Below are 20396 nucleotides of genomic sequence, written 5' to 3'. Positions count from 1 at the left end.
CGGTTCTCTGCGTTTAAAACCTTTTTTCATACATCTCGTTTTACCAGCGTGATTTTTGACCAAGAAAAACAGTGTAAACTCCTAATAACCATCCACTGTGGCTCAGAGGGTAGAGTCTGCCTGCAATGCGGGAGACCTGGGTTCGATCCCTGGGTCGGGAAGATCCCCTGGAGAAGGAGATGACAACCCACTCCAGTATTCTTGCCTGGAAAATCCCATGGACGGAGGAGCCTGGGCAGGCTACAGTCCGTGGGGTCGCACAGTGGCGGACACGACTGAGCGACAAACACGCACACAACCTAGCTAAAGTAATCCTGCGGTTTCCCGTTTTGTTGAGGTAAAACCCAAACACTTTGCATTGCCTACAAGGCCCTCCCTGAGCGTTAATGTTCCTTACCCCTGTTTTCAGTCTCGTCTTGTATCACATTGCTTTGCAGGCTCCAGCTACAACTGGCCGCCGTTCCATCTTTTCTGCTTAAGCTTTTCCCAAGTTTTGATTCATTTACTTGTTTCTTATTTGTCCCCCTTTTGAGGTCAGGGACAGGGATCATGTAGATAGATCCTGTTTACATGATTACTTCAGTGCCAGGACAGTTCCTGGCACCAAGTAAGAGCTCAAATATTTTTGCTGAATGCCAGGGTATTGATGAAGGCGGTGACCACTGAGAGCAAATAGCCGTGATGGGCAGACAGTATCATGTGATTTGAGCATACTCTTCTGAATGCTCATCCAACTTTTTTCAGTTGCATCAAGGCGAAGTGGCTTAGAGAGAATAATATACTGAAGTTGCATTACCAGGTAAAATGACATAAATCCTCAGTAGAGGACAAAAGTTAAATTTAAAGTTTAAAAGTGAGTTGGGTGTGACTAGGTTACAGACAGCCTTGTCATTTCCAGGGTTAGTGGCATCTCTGCCTCCTGGCACCTTCTTTCTAAAATGTTTGAAACTTCACGGGGTGAGGTACTTTTTATATAATCTCTTTAACTAGGTGACTGCAATTTCTCCAGCTTTTTTGTTTCTTCCACATTCTACATGTAATATGACAGTAAAGAATCTGCCTGCAGTGCAGGAGACCTGGGTTTGATCCCTGGGTCAGACCCCTTATAGAAGGAAATGGTTACCCATTCCAGTATTCTTGCCTGGATAATTCCATGAACAGAGGGATTACAAAGAGTTGGACAGGACCTAGTGACTAACATGAGAAGAAGCCAGTCAGAAAATGAGGTTGCTGCTGGTTGGAGGGGACAGTTTAAACAAAGAATTCTAAGGTTGGCTTGTCTATGTCTCAGAATGTCTCTACCTATTCAACTTTTCTTTGCAGTTGCTCCCTAATACATCTTTGAAACAGCCATTAGAGCTCTGGTTCATTACTTAAAATATTCAATGCATGTTTCTTCAATTAGATTTACAGTGAATTACCTTTATTAGGAAATTGAACTTTTGGTGTTTTTTTCACCCATTTTTCTGTTTGGACTACACAAAAGCTCTAAGTTCATTTGTACCATTTATTCACTGGAATATTTGGTTAATGAAGAGACTGAAGCAAAAAAAGGTTGAGCCACCCCTTTCCCAATCCTTAGTGCCTTCCTTTAGGCTAAACTGACTGTATTGTTCTCATCTGGGTAAAGGGACACTGATGGTGTATCAGTTCAGTTCAGTCGCTTAGTCATGTCTGACTCTGCGACCCCATGGACTGCCGCACACCAGGTCTCACTGTCCATCACCAACTCCTGAGCTTACTCAAACTCATGTCCATTGAGTCGGTGATGCCATCCAGCCATCTCATCCTCTGATGGTGTATATTCCTCACTAAAAATTGTGTCAATAAGACATGCAACAGTGCCTGCAATAATCTAAACTGCTTGAGAAGATGCTTACTTTTTGTCTAATGATGATAATTTGTATTTGTGTATACCTTTATTTCTTTTTTAAATTGCAAATAAATAATGACTTCATCTAGGGAGACAGTAGTATCAAAGGAGAATGTGATCATATATGAATGCAGGTATGTTATTCACTGGAGGAATTGAGATCATTTGGGATATCTTAAATTTTGACTCTTTTTAGTATTTTATTATGCCAATAATTTCAAGTAGATCGGACTCTTTTCATTCTTTACAGAATACTTCGTCCTAACGTCTTCATTATTGCCATCACAGAATATAGTTACAGTCTCAAATCTAACAAAAACAGAAGTACCACACAGGATTGTATTAAATAAGAATAAGAAAGTGCTAAGTGGTGGACTGGGTTCATTCACTGATTAAATGACTTACTCCCAGAATTCAGCCTTCGGACTCTAATTCTTGCATCAGCAAAGTAGCAAATCACTTACTATGGACCTTGAAGTTTTCTTCAGCTTAATAGAACCACAAATTTTCACATATACCATGGATTTTCTGTAACGAATGTTATGCTAGTGATCTAAAACAGCCAAAGGTAAGCCTTTAGGAGATGCACTGTATATGCTTTTTTAAAATTTTCCAGTGGCAGTTCTAACATCCTTAAACCCTTGTTTTTCCCTCACTATGTAACTAGCAGCTGCATCAGTTATTTCATATCTCTGTTGAAGCAGTGCTGGACTCCCAGATACCCTCCTCTTTGGCAAGTAAAAAGAACATTATGCACTCTGAAGTATCTAATTTAGACACTATCTCCTTGTCTCCGGTTGAAGTTTTAAGCAAGTTGACCAAATTTTCTTTGTTTATTCACTTCCATTTTTAAAAAGTTATTTTGAAGAACGTTTTGGCCCTTCTTTTATGAAGATAAAAATATTAAGCTAATTTGATATTTCCCTTCGGCGCCGTTAAGAAAGTGAGTTTTCTTATTGTATCATCATTATATAAGACACCGAGAGCCATGTGTTGAGCCTTCTCCAGACTTTGGAAAATAATCTCTATTTCAGTCAGGATACAGTCTAGAATACAAAATTCTATTTTGTATTCACAATGGCACCCCACTCCAGTACTCTTGCCTGGAAAATCCCATGGATGGAGGAGCCTGGTAGGCTGCAGTCCATGGGGTCACGAAGAGTCAGACATGACTGAGCGACTTCACTTTCACTTTTCACTTTCATGCATTGGAGAAGGAAACGGCAACCCACTCCAGTGTTCTTGCCTGGAGAATCCCAGGGACAGGGGGGCCTGATGGGCTGCCGTCTATGGGGTCGCACAGAGTCGGACACGACTGAAGCGACTTAACAGCAGCAGCAACAGGGACTGGCACTTAGTATGTTCAGTAAATATTGCCTCCTATTAAAAGTTCCTAGAAAAGTCAAACCTAGTCTGTGGAGGGTTGAATGTGGGGTTAACTGAAAGAAGTATAGAGAATTTGGGGGGATAATGGAGTGCCCAGTAATGTATCTTGATTGTAGTGGTGGTCACTCCGGTATATAGATATCTCAAAATTCATTGACATGTATACTTAAATGAGTACATGTAAAAGTTTTATTGTATGCAAATTATGGCTCAATAAAATTGTTTGGTAGCCATTTAGTCTCTCACTTTTAACTAAAGAAAGAAAGTTCTGAGATTTTAGAAGCAACTAAAACTTAATTATTTAATATAGTTCTCTCATCTAACCAGTGAATATTGAGGCTCAGAAAAGTAAATGATTTATTCTAGGTCGCACAATTGTAGAAATGGCAAAACCGTTTTGAAACCACTTCTAGCTCCCAATCTAGTGTGCATTCCTGTTAGGTACTTGTGTTGTTACTTGCTAATTGAGGTCTTTCTGATTTTTTTTTTTTTTTAAATTTTTTTGGCCACACACAAGGCTCAATCCAACCAACAATTGAACCTGGGCCCCCTGTAGTGGAAGTGCGGAGTCCTCTAACTACTGGACCACCAGGGAAGTCCCAGGGTCTTTCCTATTCTTAAACCTGATAAACAGTTTCTTAATCTTAGGTCTATTAATGGATTACAGGTAGACTCTATGAATTCCCTGGAATTATTTGTAAATTTTAGGGTAAATGTAAATTACATGCAAGACAGTTTACAGTTGTTTATTTTTCTGAGGAAATGATCTAGAAATTTCATTTGATTCAGAAATTGCTAACCTCTGCTCATGTGGTAGTGTTCTGCTGTTAGTGTGTTTAAGTTAGGTAGTTTCCAAAAGATGAAAGTCGCTCAGTGGTGTCCAGCTCTTTGTGTTCCCATGGACTGTAGCCTGCCAGGCTCCCATATCCATGGAATTCTCCAGGCAAGAATACTGGAGTGGGTAACCATTCCCTTCTCCAGGGAATCTTCCCAACCCAGGGATCGAACCTGGGTCTCCTGCATTGCAGGCAGATTCTTTACCATCTGAGCCACCAGGGAAGCCTCAGTTTCCAAAAGGTAAATTAGATGAATTTGCTTCTTTGTCACTGGATGGTATGTGCAAGTAGATTGAGTTTGTATCAGCCACAGCCTCAGAGGCATATTAGTAAATTATAAATTAGAATTGTAGCAACTGAACTAAGAATCTTTAGAGGTGATCTTTAAATAGAGAACTGGAAGAGGGCAGAAATCTGCCCACTGTTTACTCATAGTTCCATCAGCTGTAAAATGAGGGTGATACCATGATGGTGATCATTCAGTGAAACCATGTTTTAAAGAGTACAATTCAGGGCTTTCCTCATGGTTCACTGGTAAAGAATCCGCCTGCCAATGCAGGAGACCCAGGTTTGATAACTGATCCAGGAGTATCTCACATGCCAAGGAGCAGCTAGTCCCACAGCTAGTGTGCCACAACTGTTGAGCCTGTGCCCTAGAGCCCAGGTACCACAAGTCCTGAGCCCACACGCTGAAACTACTGAAACCCAAGTGCCCTAGACATTGTGTTCTGAAACAGAAGCCACAGCAATGAGAAGCCCCCGCCCTATAAATAGAGAAAGCTCACGAGCAGCCAACATAGACCCGGCACAGGCTAAGTACATAAATTAATTAAAAAAATAAATAAAAGTACAATACAGTTACCCTCTCTTTCCTCATCTACCCTACCTTCTCTTTTACATCCCATTCCCTTTTAGGAAGTCATCAATTTTCAGATTCTAGTATTTTTGTGAAAGGTGTACCTAAATAGTCTTTGGACTTCAGAAGAAGAGGCAGATGCATCGGGCTTTTAGTTAATATGGCCATCAAGATCAAGTGAGGACTTCCCTGGTGGCACAGTGGATGGGAATCTGCCTGCCAGTGCAAGGGAAACTGGTTTGATCCCTGGTCCTGAAGGATTCCACATGCTGTGAAGGGACTGAGCCTGTGAGCCACAGCTACCAAGCCCGCATACTACAGCTACTGAAGCCCACACACCTAGAGCTCCATAGCAAGAGAAGCCACTGCAAAGAGAAGCCTGCCCACTGCAACAAAGAGTAGCCCCTACTCACTATAACTAGGGGAAGCCCTTCAAAGCAACAAAGACCCAGTGCAGCCAAAAATAAATAAAATTAAAGATCTAGTGAGATGCTAGAGTTGTGCCTTGGGGTTTTATTCAGGGATGATGTACAAAGTATTTTATCAATTGTCCAGTAATATAAATTAATATGGAAATCAGTGCATAGTTCAAAATGTAAAAAGTAGGGAATGCCCTGGCAGTCCAGTGATTGGAAACCAGCAGTTTCACTTCCAGGTCCTAGATTCAATCCCTGGTCAGAGAACTAAAGATCCTGCAAGCCTCAGGGTCAAAAAAAAAAGGGTTGTAATATTTTTATTCTCCAAAAACCTAAATTTCCTTGTTTGTTACAAAATTATTTGTTGATATATTGGTAGAAGTAGGGAAGTGTGTGGGTGGGTGTTGGTGGCTAGCACTAGCTAAATTATGCCCATCTGAGCCTTGATTTGATATAGGGAATTATGTCAAACTATTTAATTGACCCTTCCCATTACAATGATGGTTATTAAGTACCTCAGATCTCATTAAGAAGAAAATTTCTCAATTTTGATATTGGGATCAATGATATTGGGTGCTGGTTGTTTATCAGATTCTGCTGAACTAACAACAGTAGTATTTTCATTTTTGTTTGCGGTTTTTATGTATTCCCTGTTTCTATTGTCACAGGGTCACAGGAAATAGTGTTTTTGGAGAGTTGTCTTTAGATTAGACCTGATCTTTAAGGAAGTAAGAAGCAGCATTCGCAAAGCAGTTAAGAGTATGGACTTTGCTGCCCGACCACCTGAATTCAAATCCTGAGCTTTGCCACTTAACCTTTAAGTAACTTCTCAGTTTCTTCATCTAAAAAAATGACTGTGATAATAAACATTTATTTAAGAAAGTGCCTAATAGAGTAAGCGCTATGTATGTGAACTCCTACTTTTAAAAAATAACTGTATTCATCCCATAACAAATAGGTATTCAGTGGGTTTAAACTAACTTCTGCTATTAAATCTGGGGCAGAATTCACCAGGGGTGATGAAAAGGAAAGTCCCTACCTCAGCTACTTTCTGGTACCAAACTGCCCTCACTGCCTCCTTCTCCTTGTTAGAGTGGGTGCAGAACTCCTCTCTAAGCTTGTACCTGAGGGCCACATTACTACCCACCTGACCTCCCAAGTCCTTCTAGAACTAACCCCCAAAAAAGATGTCCTTTTCGTCATAGGGTACTGGAATGCAAAAGTAGGAAAGCAAGAGACACCTGGAGTAACGGGCAGATTTGACCTTGGAGTACAGAATGAAGCAGGGCCAAGGCTAACAGTTTGGCCAAGAGAACGCACTGGTCATAGCAAACACCCTCTTCCAACAACACAAGAGAAGACTCTACACATGGTCAATAACGAAATCAGATTGATTATATTCTTTGCAGCCAAAGACGAAGAAGCTCTATACAGTCAGCAAAAACAAGACCTGGAGCTGACTGTGGCATAGATCATGAATTCCTTATTGCAAAATTCAGGCTTAAATTGAAGAAAGTAGGGAAAACCACTAGACCATTCAGGTATGACCTAAATCAAATCCCTTATGATTATACAGTGGAAGTGAGAAATAGATTCAAGGGATTAGATCTGATAGAGTGCCTGAAGAACTATGGACAGAGGTTCGTAACACTGTACAGGAGGCAGTGATCAAGACCACCCTCAAGAAAAAGAAATGGAAAAAGGCAAAATGGTTGTCTGAGGAGACCTTATAAATAGCTGAGGCAAGAAGAGAAGTACAAGGAAAAGGAGAAAAGGAAAGATATAAGCATCTGAATACAGAGTTCCAAAGAATAGCAAGGAGAGATAAGAAAGCCTTCCTTGGTGATCAGTGCAAAGAAATAAAGGAAAACAATAGAATGAGAAAGACTAGAGATTTCTTCAAGAAAAGTAGAGATACCAAGGGAACATTTCATGGAAAGTTGGGCACAATAAAGGACAGAAATGGTATGGACCTAACAGAAGCAGGGATATTAAGAGGTGGTAAGAATACACAGAAGAACTATTAAAAAAAGATCTTCATGATCCAGATAACCACAGTGGTGTGATCACTCACCTAGAGCCAGACATCCTGGAATGCAAAGTCAGGTGGGCCTTGGGAAGCATCACTACGAACAAAGCTAGTGGACGTGACAGAATTCCAGTTGAGCTATTTCAAATCCTAAATGATGATGCTGTCAAAGTGCTGCACTCAATATGCCAGCAGATTTGGAAAACTCAGCAGTGGCCACAGGACTGGAAAAGGTCAGTTTTCATATTCCAGTCCCGAAAAAGGGCAATTACAAAGAATGTTCAAACTACCCCACAATTGCACTCATCTCACATTCTAGCAAAGTAATACTCAAAATTCTCCAAGCCAGGCTTCAACAGTATGTGAACCGTGTGTGAGCTTCCAGATGTTCAAGCTGGATTTAGAAAAGACAGAGGAACCAGAGGTCAAATTGCCAACATCTGCTGGATCATAGATAAAGCAGTAGAGTTCCAGAAAAACATCTACTGCTTTATTGATTACGCCAAAGCCTTTGACTGTGTGGATTACAACAAACTGGAAAATTCTTCAAGAGATGGGAATACCAGACCACCTGACCTGCCTCCTGAGAAATCTATATGCAGGCCAAGAAGCAACAGTTAGAACCAGACATGGAACAACAGACTGATTCCAAATTGGGAAAGGAGTACGTCAAGACTGCATATTGTCACCCTGCTTATCTAACTTATGTGCAGAGTACATCATGCAAAATGCCGGGCTGGATGAAGCACAAGCTGGAATGAAAATTGCTGGGAGAAATATCAATAATCTCAGATATGCATATGACCCCACCCTTATGGTAGAAAGTGAAGAGGAACTTAAAGAGCCTCTTGATGATAGTGACAAAAGAGAGTGAAAAAGCTGGCTTAAAACTCAACATTCAGAAAACGAAGTTCATGGCATCCAGTCCCATCACTTCATGGCAAATAGATGGGGAAACAATGGAAACAGTGACAGACTTTATTTCGGGGGGAGCTCCAAAATCACTGCAGATGGTGACTGCAGCCATGAAATTAAGACACTTGCTCCTCGGAAGAAAAGCTATGACCAACCTAGAGAGCATATTATAAAGCAGAGACATAACTTTGCCAACAAAGGTCCATCTAGTCAAATCTATGGTTTTTCCAGTAGTTATGTATGGATGTGAGAGCTGGCCTGTGAAGAAAGCTGAGCACTGAAGAATTGATGCTTTTGAACTGTGGTGTTGGAGGGGACTCTTGAGAGTCCCTTGGACTGCAAGGAGATCCAACCCGTCCATCCTAAAGGAAATCAATCCTGAATATTCATTGGAAGGACTGTTGCTGAAGCTGAAACTCTAATACTTTGGCCACCTGATGCGAAGAACTGACTCATTGGAAAGACTCTGATGCTGGGAGAAATTGAATGCAGGAGGAGAAGGGGATGACAGAGGATGAGATGGTTGGATGACATCACCGACTCAGTGGACATGAGTTTGAGCAAGCCCTGGGAATTGGTGATGTCCAGGGAAGCCTGGTGTGCTGCAGTCCATGGGATCACAAAGGGTTGGACATGACTGAGCAACTGAACTGACTGACCTCCCTAGCTCTCTTAGAACCAGAGTCTCATAGAGGCTAAAATTTCCACGAGTAGTTTCAAAAGGTGGAGTATTACTGGCAGCCAGTGGTCATGGCCGTAGGGAGCACCAGACATTGGCCCTTTAGAGTGCCAATATCACTCCAGGGGCACAGTCTTCTCTGTTGGAGTCAAACCAGCTCTAGAAATGGGAATATGTGGAGACCAGGCCTACAGTCCCAAATCCATTATATGCTAGCTGGTACCTACCATTGCAGCCTGGTGGTGTTCACCTAGAGTTCCCCGGGATGGGATAGGGTATAGGAGTGCTGGATACAAGTCATAGGTTGACTCTGGAGAGGAGGGTGGAGCTTACTGATGGTAGTATCTGGATGGCAGGCCTCTAAGAGTGAGTAATGACTAATCAGGATAGATGCTATATTGCTAGAACGTTGTCGTGGGGCCCTCTTTAGGATTGTAGGTCGTCCAAGGGATTCTGGGCAGGAAACCCAAAGCTACAATTTTAGCCCTTGTTTTCACTGAGCTTTTAAGGTGATGTAATACTCTAAATAAATATACCCTATCTTCTGGTGGAATTACATTTCCAAAAATAATTTTTAAAGTTGAAGGCCTATCTGTGGCAGCATAGAAAAGGCAGATGCATGGAACATACTGTTATTGCTATTGGGAATGGGGATCAGAAAACTACCCTATTCTACATCATTTAGGAACCTCATGTTTTCTTGAGCATCACTGATGGGAATTACAAAACAGCTTTTAGCAGATTACTCTGAGACACTTAAGGAGGACTTAAGTTGCACGGTATATAGTCCATTTAGCAGAACACTTTGTGGTTCACTCTAGCACACAAGAGAAATGATAAACATTAAGCTGAAAGCTTCTAATCGAGCTTCTAATTGTAGAAGGTGATCGTTCAGCTTGAGTAGAGTAAATGTGAGTACTCCTCAAAGTCCACCTTAGACTTCATTCTGTTTTTCAGCGAAGACAGTTGTGCTTTGTGTTCCTCATCTTTATATCATGTGGGATGGGTCTATCATTATTCTATCACACTAAGGTGTTATGGGAACAAATAAATACTGTAAGAAGCTGTGTAATATGGTTCAAGAAAGATGAGAATATGCAACTTTGTACTTGGGTGAACTGAGCAAGTTGATTCCTCTGAGCATTCGTAGTCTAATCTACAAGTGTAGATCTCTTTTCTATCTACCTACTCTGTTAATCCTCATGGTTGCGGGGTGCAGGGAATGAAGTGAAACAATATTGGGCTAGGGATAGAAATAGCTATGAATTTGTTAGGACTTCAGAGCCTAAAGTAGCAATGGTAATCATTTTTCTAGTCTTTCATCTTACTTTCCAGGTAAGAATAATTAAGGAACTTAACCAAGCCTGTTTGAAAATGTGAAGAATTATAGAAGTGCTCAAATTTTTATTGGAATATTGAGATTCTTTATAGCACAGTAATGAAAGATTCTTTATATAGTTTATACATGAGTAAGAAGTGAGTAAATCTCCAAGGGATGGAGGTACAGTCTGTATAAGAATCATTAGAGGAGGGAGCTTTTCCAAATTATGTAAGTTTTCTCCTTAATGGAGGGGGATGCTGGAGTTACTGGGGAATGAAGAGCAGTAGGGGGGTGACTTTTTTTTTCAAACACCATGATAGTCACATGGTTAAAAAAATTTAAACTGTATGTAAAAGATTTTATTGTGTACAATAAGAAAAATAAGATTTTATTGTGTACAATAAAAATAAGTCTCCCATATAGATTCTAACCTTAAAGGTAACTACTGTTAGCAGTTTTTTATGTGTCCTTCTAGAAATGTTGTATGTAAATATATAAGAATACATGTGTGTGTTAATGAAAGCATGTAAGCTATTTTACACTCTGTTTTTTTTGCTTCTTATTTAGTATCCGCACAGTATAGAGATAACTTTTTTAAAGGGCTATGTAGTATTCCAAATAAAGATGTACCCATACATATTTAACCAGTTCTTTTTTGATAGATGTTTATAGATTTCAAGTTTTCTGCTTTTAAAATAGTACAACAGTAAACATTCTGATACGTCTTCAGTACAACCCAAGTATACCTGTAGGGTAAATGTCTAAATATGGTATTATTAAGGAGTGTGTGTTTTATTGAATTAGTTTACATCAAATATATGTTTCTAGAAAAGATGCCCTGTTATTTACAAAAAATATATTCCCTCTAAAGGATACAGCAGAGTTAGACTTGGTTTGATGCTAATGAAACTCACATGTTTACTTTTACTTTTCTTATTTTCACTTGAAGCCTGTGCCTACTGCACTGGCTCAGGTGGATAGAGAAAAGATCTATCAGTGGATCAACGAGCTATCCAGTCCTGAGACGAGGGAAAATGCTTTACTGGAATTAAGTAAGAAGCGAGAATCTGTTCCTGACCTTGCACCCATGCTGTGGCATTCATTTGGTACTATTGCAGCACTTTTACAGGTGGGTGTATATATCCATGAGTTGCATTTCATTCCTAATTATCGCAAATGTATCTCTCTGCCTTTGTACAAATGATTTTGAAAACTTTGGTAAGTTTTTTTTTTTTAAGCGTTAACATTTGTAAGAATCTTGTTTTAGAAAAATCTAAGATACTCATTAAAATGAAATTCTTGGATTCTACCCAGGAGATTTGATTTATTTAGTCTAAAATGAAAAATCTGTATTTTTAACAAGCAGCTCCTGCTCCCAGATGATTTTTATGTAGGTGATGTAAGAACTGCACTTTGAGAAACACAGCTTTAGGAGTACTGTAAAATAATACTGTATGACCAGGTGGACTGAGGATGGTGGTGGGGAGAGAGGTATAAGAACTGAAAGGTATATTCTGGGTAAAGAAAATGCTAGAGTAAAGATATAACAGCCATAGGAGTAAAGGTGGGTATTCTTGTACATTAAAGAATAAATAACTAATATTTGATTCTGACTAGAACAGTCATTTCCGGGGAATAAATTGATATGATGTAGTCCTAAGAACCAAGATGTGATCATCTTCTAAAATATTGTCCACATTCCTAATAATTAGATTAATTTTTAAAATCTGTTGAGTAAATTCATATTCTATGTATACTGCATATACCCAGGAAACTAGTCTTTCTTATGTGTAAAAATTTTACAGTTAAGATAAATGGAATTGTGTTCAGCAAATCATCACCTTTTGACAGAGAATACGTATGTTCTCTGCTGTTTGTACATATCCCCACACATATACGCACTTTCTTATCTCCCCCTTTTTGCACTTGCTGCATGACCAAACAGAAACTTTATGAGTTAAAGTGGTTGATTTACTGACATTTTCTGGCTAACTGTCTCATCACTACAACCTAAATAGGGTGTTGACAAAGATGGGGGAAGGGGAGTCCCTCAAGTGAAAGCCTCCACAGATGATACAGAATATAGGGAAAAGTATGGGTAACCACAGTTGCCTCCTTAGAAGTCTTCCTAGGGATAATATGTTTCAAATAGTCTCAGTCAGGTATATTTGTGATGAAAGGAATATTGTTTATTTCTGCCCCCTCTTTGATGGTTCTGTTTTTATTGGGTATACAGAATTAAAATTGTTGGCTTTCATACCATGGGAATTAAAGTTATTCCGTGCTCATATGGTGTTGATTTCCATTTTTTAGGAAATTGTAAATATTTATCCATCTATCAACCCACCCACCTTGACAGCACACCAGTCTAACAGAGTTTGCAATGCTCTAGCATTACTGCAGTGTGTGGCGTCACACCCAGAAACCAGGTAAATACTTTGGATGGATGTGTGGGTAGAGGTTTGTATTGAATGTGGTCCTAAAACTTCTGAATGATGAGAGGAGGGGCTTGCAGGAGGGTGCACCTGTGTTGGTATGGTTCTTTAGGATTCCTACTTTTTTTTTTCCTGAAGAATTTCTGGTTTCTAATTTCACCAAATTTTGGTGTAGTGGCAATATGGTATTGTTTAACATGTTATGTGTTTTTTTTTTTTTTACTTGAAGGATAATTGCTTTACAGTTTGTGTTGGTTTCTGCCTAACATCAACATGAATCAACCATAGTAACATGTTCTTTTACAATTGATTTTTTAAATTGTGGTAAAATATAAATAACATAAAATATATCATTTGAACCATTTTATTTTTATTTATTCATCTATTTTTGGCTGTGTTGGGTTTAGTTGCAACATGCAAGATTTTCATTGTGGCTTGCAGGCTTCTCTCTAGTTGTGGCATATAGGCTCAATGGTTGTGGCACATGAGCCCAATTGTCCTGCAGCATGTGGTATCTTACTTCCCCAACCAGGAATCAAACCCACATCCCCTGCATTGCAAGGCAGATTCTTAACCACTGGACCACTAGGGAAGTCCCGATTTTAAGTGTTCAGTTCAGTAGTTTTAAATTCGTTAATAATGTGCCACTGTCCCAGCATCCATTTCTGTAGTTCTCTTCATCCTGTAAAACTGAAACTCTATACCCATTAAACATTAACTTCCCATCCCCCTGTCCCCTAGCTCCTGGCAACCACTGTCCTCCTTTCTATGATTTTGACTATTCTGAATACCTCATTATAAATGGAGTCATATAGTATTTGCCTTTTTGTGACTGGTTTATTTCACTTAACATAATGTCCTCAAGGTTCATCAGTACTGTTGAATATGTCAGAATTTCCTTCCTTTTTAAGGCTGAATAATATTCCATTGTCTCATTTACTTTTTGCCTGTTGTTAGTAAGTAACTTTAAAGGAGTGGTGATCACCTCTCAGGAAGTCAAGTATACAGCTACTACTTGCTCCTGAATCCATGGTAGGCATCACTGTGCCATGCATGAGGCACAGTGCGTGGTACTTAGTAGGAATTCAGTGTCTGTACTCAGCACTTTTTCTCACATAGTAAGCCAGATTTGGCTTCAGAACCTTTTTGAACACAGGATTCTAGTCAACCTCTGTCATAAATGAGAATTGATACACAAGTTGAGAAATTTTTGCCTTGCTGCTATATATGACAAGTTAAGAAAGGGGAGATTCTGTTCAGAAATCTGCTCTGTGGCTTTTATGGTCTTAAGGTGCTTAATAGTCATCTTATTAAAGCTTTTCCTTTCTTTGTCAGGTTTTCCTTATAAAATCTGAGTGCTGGATTAGCACTGACCTTTTGGAACATTAGAAACTTTGCTAAGAAAATTACTTTTAAGTACTTAAGAAAAATACAAGAGTATTTGGTTAAAATTTTGGAGTATTAACTCTCCTGTAAGGTGTAACAGTTATAAATTATATAAAGTAATAGACTGATTCCATATTAGTTGCTGAACATACTCAGTTCAGTTCAGTCGCTCAGTCGTGTCCGACTCTTCGCAACCCTGTGAATCGCAGCACGCCAGGCCTCCCTGTCCATCACCAACTCCCGGAGTTCACTCAGACTCATGTCCATCGAGTCAGTGATGCCATCCAGCCATCTCATCCTCTGTCGTCCCCTTCTCCTCCTGCCCCCAATCCCTCCCAGCATCAGAGTCTTTTCCAGTGAATCAACTCTTCGCATGAGGTGGCCAAAGTACTGGAGTTTGAGCTTCAGCATCATTCCCTCCAAAGAAATCCCAGGGCTGATCTCCTTCAGAATGGACTGGTTGGATCTCCTTGCAGTCCAGCTGCAGATATAAGTGTTTCTAGGATACTTGGTTTATCTGAGAGCTCTAACAAAGAAGTGTATTTAAGTGTAACAGATAAAACCTTGATAGTGGCTGCTTTATTTTGTTGTCTTGGTTTCTAAGGTTTTGTCAGCTTGTACCTGTGAATATTATTGTTATTCACTCATAAATGAGGTGAGAGGAGACATATAGGAGAATCTCTTGTGCACTTAAGTACATTTTATGACCTATTTTTAAAATTTGCAATTGGGTATGTTATCAGTTTTTAAGTACTTGGTACTGGTTTCAGGGGAAATTTGGTGTTCTTTTAACCATTGGCCTAGGCTAGGGTTTTTCAGCCTTGACACTGTTGACATTTTGGGCTGGATTGTCTTTGTGGTAGGAGGAGGGGGAAAACGGGACTGTCCTGTGCACTGTAAAATTTTTTATCAGCATCCCAGCCTCTGCCCAGTGGATGTCAGTCACTTCAGCTGTGACGACTAAAAATATCTCCAGATACTGCCACATGACCCAGGGGGTCAAAATTACCCCAGCTGAGAACCACTGGGCTAAATTAAAGACCAGTAATGGTCTTCCCTAGAGATTTCTCGGTCAAGCAATGTTAAAGGCCTTACAAAATTAACTACCTGGGAATTTGAATGTTCAGAATCCTTAGAAATTAGCTCTAAGCTCAGAATGCAATTCTTCTCTTCTTTCAGGTCGGCATTTCTTGCAGCACACATCCCACTTTTTTTGTACCCCTTTTTGCACACTGTCAGCAAAACACGACCCTTTGAGTATCTTCGGCTAACCAGTCTTGGAGTTATTGGTAAGTTATTAGGATCATTCTGCAAGCCTGGAATCATCATCATTCATAATAGTGGTCCTGGCTTAGGTGTTTTGTCTGGTCTTTTATAGCTTTTGTTTACCTATTGTTTATTTTTGTCTTTGGGGTTGAGTCTAATAAAACAGTTTTTACTAATGAATATCAGGAACATGGTTGTTCTTATCAAGTACCATTCTGAGTGTAAGGCTATGAGGCCCAACATTTGGGATTAAATTCAGTGTATATGTAGAAATGTTTATTAATTGTAGGAAAAGTAACATAAAAGAGCATTAATCAACAAAGAAAATTGTTACAGGAATAAGAGTTTTAGTTTGTTATTTTCATTTGATTTTTCATCTTTCTCACTTCTAGACTGTTCTCCCCTAATTCCAGGGATTTACCTTCTATTTTACCTTGTTGAATTTTTGCATGTTCAAGTTAATGTTTTCATATGCATTTATTATTAGACATGTATCTAAAATAGTTTTTACTCAAGCAAATTATATATTAGCTATTTCACATCTCAGACTCCTAGATAGTAAAATCGGTAAATTTGTGAAATGTAAATACAGTCAAGAAAATTTCTTTCTTAAATTGCCCTTCCTTTTTTCAGTGTCTTTTTCTCATAGTTTTTGCTTGACATAATAACCAAGTAATAAGAACATCAATTATAGAAGCTTTGTTTTGTTAAATTATTATTTTTATATTGAACCTGTCTTTCATCCTTATGATTGTAAACCATGAATCAGGAGGTATAATTTGAAAGTTTGGTATTTCTCAAAAACATTTTATTCTACTTTTAAGGAGTATCTGTTATGAATGTTATGGTTTTTTACATCTTCTCCTAAGAAGTCCTCTAATTAGAAACTTTTTTCCCAGTATATTCTTTTCTGCTTTTAAGATATAAAAACTTCTCATGTAGGCTTTGAAACATCAGCATGATTCTAGCCAAAGGAAACATTTATGTTCATTATTCTAATTCAGATCATCCTACTGCTATGGTTGGATGCTGCATTTATGTTAGGATAAAGGCTGATAGTGGGGAGGTGTGGAAAAAAATAGTTGGATGGTATTAAGGTAGTTGTCTACCCTTGCATATATTTTTAGAAACTCAGTTTCTCCCAAGTCATTTGAAAGAACAAGCAGAAGGTGAATGTTTGTGCCTAGACTCTTTCCTACAGTTCAAGGCTTATCAGATGAGTTTGAATATAAATGAAGTGATAAATAGCATAAATTAGAGAATACCTGAAACTGAGTAAAAATAAAAATATAACATATCAAAATTTGTAGGATCCAGATTTAAGCAGAGCTTAGAGGAAAATTTGTATCATTAAATGCTTATACTAGAAAGAAAGAGGTCTTCAATCAGTGAGCTAAGCTTTTCTTTAAAAATTAGAAAAAGGAGCAAATTTAACCAGAGCAAACAAAAGGAAGGAAATAATAAAGACTAGCTATCAATAAAAATGGGAACAGAAAATCAATAGATGACATCAGTGAAACCAATAGCAGGTGTTTTTTTACTGAGACATGACAAAAACACTGTATTAGTTTTTGGTATACAATATGATGATTTGGTATATGTATATATTGCAAAGTGACCACTACAGTAAGTTTGGTTAACATCCGTCATTACATAGTTACACTTTTTTTCCCCTTGTGATAAGAACTTGGAATACGGAATGAAGCAGGGCAAAGACTAACAGAGTTTTGCCAAGAAAATGCACTGGTCATAGCAAACACCCTTTTCCAACAACACAAGACTCTGTACAAGGACATCACCAGATGGTCAACACCGAAATCAGATTGATTATATTCTTTGCAGCCAAAGATGGAGAAGCTCTATACAGTCAGCAAAAACAAGACCAGGAGCTGACTGTGGCTCAGATCATGAACTCCTTATTGCCAAATTCAGACTGAAATTGAAGAAAGTAGGGAAAACCACTAGACCATTCAGGTATGACCTAAATCAAATCCCTTATGATTATACAGTGGAAGTGAAAAATAGATTTAAGGGCCTAGATCCGATAGATAGAGTGCCTGATGAACTATGGAATGAGGTTTGTGACATTGTACAGGAGACAGGGATCAAGACCATCTCCATGGAAAAGAAATGCAAAAAAGCAAAATGGCTGTCTGGGGAGGCCTTACAAATAGCTGTGAAAAGAAGAGAAGCAAAAAGCAAAGGAGAAAAGGAAAGATATAAGCATCTGAATGCAGAGTTCCAAAGAATAGCAAGAAGAGATAAGAAAGCCTTCCTCAATGATCAATGCAAAGAAGTAGAGGAAAACAACAGAATGGGAAAGACTAGGGATCTCTTCAAAAACATTAGAGATACCAAGGGGACATTTCATGCAAAGATGGGCTCGATAAAGGGCAGAAATGGTATGGACCTAACAGAAGCAGAAGATATTAAGAAGAGGTGGCAAGAATACACAGAAGAACTGTACAAAAAAGATCTTCACGACCCAGATAATCACGATGATGTGATCACTGACCTAGAGTCAGACATCCTGGAATGTGAAGTCAAGTGGGCCTTAGAAAGCATCACTACAAACAAAGCTAGTGGAGGTGATGGAATTCCAGTTGAGCTATTCCAAATCCTGAAAGATGATGCTGTGAAAGTGCTGCACTCAATATGCCAGCAAATTTGGAAAACTCAGCAGTGGCCACAGGACTGGAAAAGGTCAGTTTTCATTTCAGTCCCAAAGAAAGGCAATGCCAAAGAATGCTCAAACTACTACACAATTGCATTCATCTCACATGCTAGTATAATAATGCTCGAAATTCTCCAAGCCAGGCTTCAGCAATACGTAAACCGTGAACTTCCTGATGTTCAAGCTGGTTTTAGAAAAGGCAGAGGAACCAGAGATCAAATTGCCAACATCCGCTGGATCATGGAAAAAGCAAGAGAGTTCCAGAAAAACATCTATTTCTGCTTTATTGACTATGCCAAAGCCTTTGACAGTGTGGATCACAATAAGCTGTGGAAAATTCTTCAAGAGATGGGAATACCAGACCACCTGACCTGCCTCTTGAGAAACCTCTATGCAGGTCAGGAAGCAACAGTTAGAACTGGACATGGAACAACAGACTGGTTCCAGATAGGAAAAGGAGTACGTCAAGGCTGTATATTGTCACCCTGTTTATTTAACTTATATGCAGAGTACATCATGAGAAACGCTGGACTGGAAGAAACACAAGCTGGAATCAAGATTGCCGGGAGAAATCTCAGTAACCTCAGATATGCAGATGACACCACCCTTATGGCAGAAAGTGAAGAGGAACTCAAAAGCCTCTTGATGAAAGTGAAAGAGGAGAGTGAAAAAGTTGGCTTAAAGCTCAACATTCAGAAAGCGAAGTCATGGCATCTGGTCCCATCACTTCATGGGAAATAGATGGGGAAACAGTGGAAACAGTGTCAGACTTTATTCTTCTGGGCTCCAAAATCACTGCAGATGGTGACTGCAGCCATGAAATTAAAAGACGCTTACTCCTTGGAAGGAAAGTTATGACCAACCTAGATAGCATATTCAAAAACAGAGACATTACTTTGCCAACAAAGGTCCATCTAGTCAAGGCTATGGTTTTTCCTGTGGTCATGTATGGATATGAGAGTTGGACTGTGAAGAAGGCTGAGCGCCGAAGAATTGATGCTTTTGAACTGTGGTGTTGGAGAAGACTCTTGAGAGTCCCTTGGACTGCAAGGAGATCCAACCAGTCCATTCTGAAGGAGATCAGCCCTGGGATTTCTTTGGAAGGAATGATGCTAAAGCTGAAACTCCAGTACTTTGGCCACCTCATGCGAAGAGTTGACTCATTGGAAAAGACTCTGATGCTGGGAGGGATTGGGGGCAGGAGGAGAAGGGGACGATAGAGGATGAGATGGCTGGATGGCATCACTGACTTGATGGACGTGGGTCTGGGTGAACTCCAGGAGTTGGTGATGGACAGGGAGGCCTGGCGTGCTGCGATTCATGGGGTCGCAAAGAGTCGGACGCGACTGAGCGACTGAACTGAACTGAAATGAACTGAAGATTTCTCTTAGCCTTCAGACATACACTACAGTGTTGTTACTGTAGTCACCATGCTATACATTATATCTCTGGATCTTACTTACCCTGCAACTGAAAGTTTGTACCTTCTGACCACCTTCACCCATTTCATCCATCCCCAATTTTTTGTTGAAAAAAACGATGAAATTAATAAACCTCTAACCAGACAGACGAGGAAAAAAAAGGACACCAATTGGCAAATGTGATAAATGGAAGGGGAAATTGTGTAAGACTCCTCAGACAAAAGGAAAGTAAGATAATACTGCTAATAACTTTGTCCATAAATTTCACCACCTAGGTGAAATGACAGATTCTTTGAAAAATACAGTCTGCTAAAGTGCACTTAAAAAGAAAAAATGTTTAAGACTTTTCCAGAACGTGCAGAGGGGGCTTCTCAACTCTTGATGAAGCCAGCAATACTTTCATAATGAAAACTTTAAGTTAAAATTTTTTTAAAAGAAGCAAGAATAAGATTGTCTATTCATAGACAACCTGTGTTGAAGAATCTACAGAAAAAAGCTACTAGTACTGGTGAACTTAATAAGGTTGTAGGATAGAGTTAGTACATAAAAGTCATATTTTGGTATGCTTGAGCTAAATAGAAATTGAAATTTTACCAAAATATTTGAAAAACTTCGGTGTAAATTTTACAAAATATGTGCAAAGTCTGTAGTTACAAACTATAAAGCAATGATAAAATAAATCAAAGAAAACCTAAATAAATGTAGAGATAAACCATGTTTATCAGTTGGTATATCAGTGATTCAATATTACGATGTCATTCTGCCCCCAAATGATGTATAGTTTTAGAGCAATTCTAACAAAATTCTAGTAGAAGTTTTTAATAGAAATTGGTGATCCTAGTGAAAGTCTCTCAGTCGTGTCCGACTCTTATGTGAGCCATGGAATTCTCCAGGCTGAATACT

The 20396-nt window shown here is 39.2% G+C and overlaps 1 protein-coding gene across 1 annotated transcript in view; it reads left to right on the top strand.

Moving 5' to 3' along the window:
• CNOT9 (CCR4-NOT transcription complex subunit 9) overlaps positions 1-20396 on the top strand; it is a 32401-nt gene that overhangs the window by 625 nt on the left and 11380 nt on the right. The window contains exons 2-4 of the mRNA XM_086340311.1: positions 11261-11440; positions 12625-12740; positions 15312-15421. Of these exons, the coding sequence (XP_086196437.1) occupies positions 11261-11440; positions 12625-12740; positions 15312-15421 (406 nt within the window). The remainder of the gene's footprint in view (positions 1-11260; positions 11441-12624; positions 12741-15311; positions 15422-20396) is intronic.

The sequence above is a fragment of the Bos grunniens genome, chromosome 2, assembly GCF_055505025.1.
Source record: "Bos grunniens cultivar Pamir isolate PY7600 chromosome 2, Bosgru_T2T1.0, whole genome shotgun sequence".
In the NCBI taxonomy this organism is placed as follows: domain Eukaryota; kingdom Metazoa; phylum Chordata; class Mammalia; order Artiodactyla; family Bovidae; genus Bos; species Bos grunniens.
Note: the sequence above shows the minus strand (reverse complement) of the source record. Positions and strands in the feature narration are given on the sequence as shown.